Source organism: Dicentrarchus labrax, unplaced genomic scaffold, assembly GCF_905237075.1.
Source record: "Dicentrarchus labrax unplaced genomic scaffold, dlabrax2021, whole genome shotgun sequence".
Classification (NCBI taxonomy): domain Eukaryota; kingdom Metazoa; phylum Chordata; class Actinopteri; family Moronidae; genus Dicentrarchus; species Dicentrarchus labrax.
The window spans coordinates 23,135,240-23,141,700 of record NW_026136703.1 but is presented as its reverse complement, the minus strand read 5'-3'; the positions used below and the strand labels follow the sequence as shown (position 1 = coordinate 23,141,700).

The window sequence follows — 6,461 nt, the reverse complement described above, 5'->3', positions numbered from 1 at the left end:
CAGTTCAGTGCAAAAACCTCATGACCAAAAACTGGTGAAAAAGAACATCATGTAAGCAATTAAGCTTCAGAAATTCAAGATAAATGTGCTTGATTATTTGTCTTTCAGTTCAGCTCATTTTATTATAAGCCCTACAGGAAAGACTACCAGGAAGAATCTAAAAACCTTCAAATAAGACATAACCTGATGGTGAGGAGCTTCACCTCATTACTGTGCAGCATGCAGAGGTTTTTCCACTGTGTGACAATTTGGTTGAAACAACTGCAGCAGCATGAGTGTTTACTGCTCACTTCTGGAAAAATGAAACTTTACCTTTGCACCTTTATTGTACTCCTGGCAGCTCCTCAAGAACAACATTTTCACTGACTCATCAAGTCAATGATTTGCAAATTGAGGCCATGCAGCCTGGTTATACAGTGTGCATACTCTGTTTGCCTCTCTGTGTTTAACCTGAGTTATAATGTGCAACACTTTCGCTTCTGAGACGTAAACGCACTTAGGTTTCTGTTCCAGCGGCAATAAATTGGCTCCGAGTCGCCCCTGTACTGTACTCACCTGATAGATGAAGAACTGAAGACATGGCTCCAACACTGGTGAGTCTCCTTCTGCTGAGCTTGATGAATTAGTGTAGATTTGAAGCTGCTTCAACTGAAGCTCATACAAGATTGTGTTCTTTTACACTGGCAACATTTTAACGTAGAGTTTACTTTGAGTTTTCTATTGTAAAGCAATGTGTTACCATTTTAGTCAAAGTAATCTAAAAAAGTAAACACTGAAGTAAACACTAGAATAAGAACAATAAATGTCATTTTTTTAAAAACATTTAAATATGTTTTAACTTTAAATACATTTAAAACTGAAACACACAGTAAGCCAAAGGTAGCGAGAGAGACTTGTGTCATTATTCATGGTGTCCTGTGGAGTTTTCTTGTAAATAACTTAAACTCATGTTTATATATATACATTTTTTTGTGCATTGTTTATATCCATGTTTGCTAGCTTGCCGTCTTCTGCCCTGGGTTTGTTTGTCCATTGCTCTGCTTCTTTGTGCATTTCCTACTAACTGTTAAAGCAGCAGCAGAAACTAACTAAACACAATAACATTCAGTAGGCCAGAGATTTTCACCATTAAAGTAATTATCATTCCCACGCCAGTCAGCTTCATGGTGCCCTGCTAGGATTTCTTGCAAACACATTTTGCAAACTTCTTTTCTTAAAAGTTCCATGATTACTTGGTAGCAGTCTTCTTCTTTCCCATCTTTGTATGTGCATTTGTTTTGGTGCATTTCTGGCACCTGTAGATTAGTGGAGTAGTGTGAAACTACAAAATGTTCTCCTAATAGCCAAAAACTCCAGACGATACCTTTTAAGAACTGACTGACAAAATACTAAATTAAAATGTTACTGTTTTTGTTATCATTTTAGTTTGAGAATAGTGCAAAGCCCGGGGACCTGATCCAGATCTCACGTGGGACATATGAGCACTGGGCCGTCTACATCGGTGGAAATGAAGTTGTTCATTTGATTCCCCCCTGTGCGTAAAGTGTTGGATTTACTACATTGTTTTTAGGGAGACTATTTATAACCTTCTGTCTGCCTCTTTCCTTAATGTTACTTTTATCAGATAATGGCTACAATACAGGGTAGCCGTTTTTATTTTTTATTCTCCTAGCAACTTTATTCTAACTTCTTTCCTGTCTATCTCTTCTATTATACACACACAGGCGCTGATGATTCCGACACTTTTAGTAACATGTTAATGCTCCTGGATAGCAACACAGCACAGGTGAGGCGTCAGAAGATCTGGGAAGTGGTTGGCTCCCATGAATTCAAAATCAACAACCTCCTAGATGGCGAGTGCCAGCCTCGTGAGCGCCACATCATCGTGAGAGAGGCCTGTAGCATGGTGGGCCGGGAGCTGCCGTATTCACTCACCACTCACAACTGTGAGCACTTTGTCACAGAGCTACGATACGGCAAGCCAGAGTCTCAACAGGTGGGTACCCTGTGGCTTTCATACTACTGCTTGCATGACTACTCAATATGTAAACTCTAGATCTTTGTATTTAAACTCAATATGTAAACTCTGGATCTTTGTAAGACAAAATATGACTTTGTACTTCAGTTTATATGCTTTATAATACCAGATTTGCATGTTGTAGTTTGCATTTATAAAGTATTCATGCTTCGGCATCATAAATTATTTTACACAAATGATCTACAAATATATAAAGGATTATTTGAAAGAATGGATGATATTTATAAATGTGTAATCAGGTATTTGCTCAAAAATATCCTTTTATTAAAGTTATAATTCTCAATATCAGTATAGTTTGGTGACATCTGCAGTTTTTGGTGGCAATTACAAGAAAAACATTTGGGATGTTCACAGAGGATCTATCACCTCATGTTATTTTACTTAAGAAAAAAGTAATTCATTTCCAATTATTCCATTAAACAACTGCGATCTGCTCAAATGTAAAAGTACTAATCGTCTCATCAAGGCAAAAATAGTTGAAAAAGTGTGAAAAACTGCTCTGCTGCTGAAAAGCATCTATCAATGGCAACCAGCATTAACCTGTATATTTTAATTTCCTGTGGCTGCTTCCCAATAAAGCCCACTTTGTGGTTGCCATTCCAATTCAATTCAATTCAACCATTATTTACATCTTAGGAATTCATTGAGGGTTGAACCCTAATTTTCAATGATGCTGAGATTGCATTAGGCAATAAAACAATAAGGACACAAAGATCAACATTAGTTAAAAAAACAGATTCCTAATAAAAACATTTACATGTAAAATCATTAAATTTAAAAAGCATATTTCTAAAATCTCCCAATGTTATTAGGGTTTGATAGGTTTGACTGATAGTTGTTTGATAGTTTAATTATTTCAATACGAAGTAGCAGGAAATACAGTTGCACTAAACTCCAAAAACTGAAAGAAACACAAGTCATTCAGCTGAAAACAAACCTCTCCACTAATCATAACAGAACATATTAACAGATGAAGTTGTAACATATTTTATTGATGTTTCAGTGGGAAATCCCTTTATCAAAGTGATACACAGCCTGGTGTGTGTCTGCACCTGGATTCAGGACGAGTTTATCGTATAAGCTTCTCATTCATTGTGACCATACACAGATCTAGCGCAATCTATTTCAGCTGATAAGAAACAGATGTGGTGCTAAATAAATTGTGATTGCCCATATTTCAAACAACAGAGGATGATTAACAGGCTCATTTGCAAGTTTCCAAAAAAAAGGTTGTTTAATCAACCCACTTAGTGCATTTGTCACCTCCACTGTGTTGTAGTTATACATAATTATCCAAAATAAGCCTTCTTACAGCCATGCTGCTCAATCAGATTGACTACAGCTAGATGTTTTTTCCTTTTTTAATGTCTATTGGTGCTGCTGCTAAAATACAGCATCAGTGGCTGAGACAACAACAGCCATTTAAAAACAACACACTGCATCCTGGGGCCACAAACACTTAAATTAAACTTACCAAATCCTAGCAAACACTTCTTTCTTATCAACAAAAGCTTTAAGTGCAATTTTTTGTCGCTTTTTTTTAGAGAAAATATATCATCCTGACACGATACGGAATTCAACATAAACATTTTCACATAAGGTCGTGCTCCACTGTACAATTACCGTCTCAAAGCTGCCCCATATTAGATAAACAGTTGTGATTGGCCTGAATAGATCCAGATCGGGTGGAAAATCTGAGAGAGGTCAGATGCATCTGCCACAGAAAATAAAACATGAGCTTCCACATTTGACCAGGACCTAAGGCAGTACAATTATTCTACTTTTAACATGACCATATGGTGTGCTACAAACAACTTGACACTTAGTTGTGTGCAAAAATTAATCACAATTGATATGGTTAAATGTTTTCAGCAGCACTTCCTTGACCTTCAGCCTGCTACTCATTTGTCTTTTGCAGGTTCAAACAGCAGCTGTGATTGGAGGCGTTGCTGCAGCAGGTGTAGGCATTGTGGCTTTGGGTGCCACTCTGTTTGCTTTGCTCAAAGATGACAACAAAAAGAGACGTCATAAGTGACAGCAATGAGACAGCGAGATGAAAGGAAAGATCTTGCCATTGTTTGAGTCAATTCCCCTGACAGTGTTTTTGATTTAAAATCAACTTTGGCACATGCGCAAACTGAAAAAAATGTCTTTTCTTGGTGTATCAGTCAATACACAAAAAAAATACAACCCTGGATAGGATGAGGCAAGCTGGTGTTGAGAAAAATAATGTAATCCTGTAGGTATCATAATGGCCCTTATAGTGTTATATGTCTGATATCAGTGCTCTCAGTGGGCGAGGTTCACTCAAACATGGCTGTTTGTTTAATGTCTGAAATGTATATTACATGATTCATTTGCCAGATAAGACAGTTGTAAGACTTTTTCCTAATTCAAGTGACAAGGGAAGTAATTTTATTTTAAGACTTTAATTTATAAACTGTAAATACAATAAAACTGTGCATTTTTACAAGAGCCATTCATTATATTTTTGCTATGTGTTTAAGCAATTAATCATTAACCAATTCTTCAATGTATGTTAACTGTATTAATTTGTGTAACAAACACTTTTTATTATCTTTATTTTACATACTGTGTACTTTTGTTTGTACTATTCATCCCCACAAAACCCCAGAATCCAAACCAATACTCCATGAAATTAATATTACTATTTTCTTCGCAACAATCATGATTGACAGAGAGGTACTGAGAGCAAAAACAGAAGGCATAATGGTGAAAAGGGGGACAGAGGCAGCAAAGAGTAAAAGGAGAACACTGAGTAATGTTTTTCTTACGGCCTAGTTATGAGCTTAAAGGGTGTTTATCCCCCGTCCTCTCTGTGCCAGCATTGTGCTGTATTACAATCTACCACTGTTCATATGTGGACCCTCGTTACAGCCGAGGCAGGTGGGGAAGAGCAGATTCACACAAGACCATGTGATCTACATGGTGTGTGTGTGTGTGTGTGTGTGTGTGTGTGTGTGTGTGTGTGTGTGTGTGTGTGTGTGTCTACCTTCTCATTCCTCTATCCTTGTGAGGACCATTTACACGTTCAGACCTTAAGAGTGAGGACATTTGGGAAAGTTGATTTTGGATGTTGGGGCTGTTTTGTGTTTAAGGCTGCCCTTAAGGTTTAGGTTCAGGTTTAGGTTAAGGTAAGAGTTAGGGTTGTGATGGTTAAGGAAGTCAATGTGGGTCCTCACAAGTATCAAAGTACAAAAAGTGTGTGTGCACATTGGCAGCTGATTTTACTGTGGCTATCGAAGTGTGTGTCTGCCTGTGTTTATAAATGTATGTGTATGGACTGACAGCTGAGTAAAGGATCATCGTAACGTACCCCCCTACACACGGCTCCTCCTCCCCCAGCTGGACACCCATGAAGGATCAGACAGGCCTGCCCCGCAAAAAATAAATGTGCTTTTTGCATACTCTTAGTCTTATTTAACCTTTAAATTCTCAATTTCTCCAAAACAACAGTATAAATCAATTTCAACTGAAGTCTTCTCTATGTCAATAAAATTAGTTTAAACAAGAGAAACTGCAGCACTTGCCTCAAAAAGCCAACTACGAATGTTACTTTTCTCATTGAGATCTGACAAGGCTCAATAGAGATCTGCTCAGGGACAGTAAATCACTCCTTATAGTTTGCTACCATAACTCCAGCTGTTGAGAATTGTTTTCTTGACTCAAATCTTGTAGCAAAAAAAAAATAGATTGCCAGATTCATGCTCAAGTGAATCAATTAGACGTATAACACATTGATCTGAATAGTTATTTTGACTAAACAATCACTTTAAAACACCAAAATAAAATCTGGTGGTATTTTTTGCAGTGTAGAAACAGGCCTCGGGGCTGGTGGCCAGGCCAGTAAAGCTGCTAGCAGGTGGGGGCAGTTGGGCTCGCCTGGTCCCCAGAATCAGCACAGCACCCCACATTGTTCCTGAGATCACCGCCTGAGAGCTCCATGAAATCCAGAGTGGGCTGCAGAGGCTTGGGCCGTGGGACCAGCTCCAGAAATAATAAAACCTCATACTCTCCACGTTTTGGGACTCAGAGAAGATGGCTTATCGTGGCTGATCATTAGGCTCAGACTCAGCTCAGAAATAATCACCATGCATAACAAATGTGCAGCAGTGTCACTTGGTGGCACTGATAGAGAGACATATAGACATTATACAGCATTAAAAAGACTAAGCCTTAAACATAAACACTGAGTAGACATTTGCATGTATTTTTATCAGTAGTATAGAAACAAGTAAAATTCAGGTTTTACCACCACCATCGCCTGTTCCTATGATATCAGCTGCGTTTGGGAAATTGGCAACAGGCTGAATTGAGGTTCTTGCCAAACAGAATTTGTCACACCATTACAGTCAATAAAGGCTTTCATTATGGCATCAATTACCAGCAACTGTCCCATTTT

At 38.1% G+C, this 6,461-nt stretch overlaps 1 protein-coding gene across 1 annotated transcript; it reads left to right on the top strand.

Moving 5' to 3' along the window:
* Positions 1–425: 425 nt before the first annotated feature.
* Positions 426–5,464, top strand: LOC127361390 (phospholipase A and acyltransferase 4-like). Its single transcript, XM_051395970.1, has 4 exons — positions 426–593; positions 1,426–1,534; positions 1,725–1,996; positions 3,957–5,464. The coding sequence occupies exons 1-4, from the start codon at positions 579–581 to the stop codon at positions 4,071–4,073; spliced, it is 513 nt and encodes a 170-aa protein (XP_051251930.1). The 5' UTR covers positions 426–578; the 3' UTR covers positions 4,074–5,464.
* The last annotated feature ends 997 nt before the right edge of the window (positions 5,465–6,461 follow it).

What these genes read in the sequence shown, in the direction of transcription:
- LOC127361390 (XM_051395970.1), top strand. An exon ending in TGTTCATTTGATTCCCCCCT is followed by an intron (nt 1,535 to 1,724) that starts GTGCGTAAAGTG and finishes ATACACACACAG; the next exon opens with GCGCTGATGATTCCGACACT. An exon ending in GCAAGCCAGAGTCTCAACAG is followed by an intron (nt 1,997 to 3,956) that starts GTGGGTACCCTG and finishes TGTCTTTTGCAG; the next exon opens with GTTCAAACAGCAGCTGTGAT.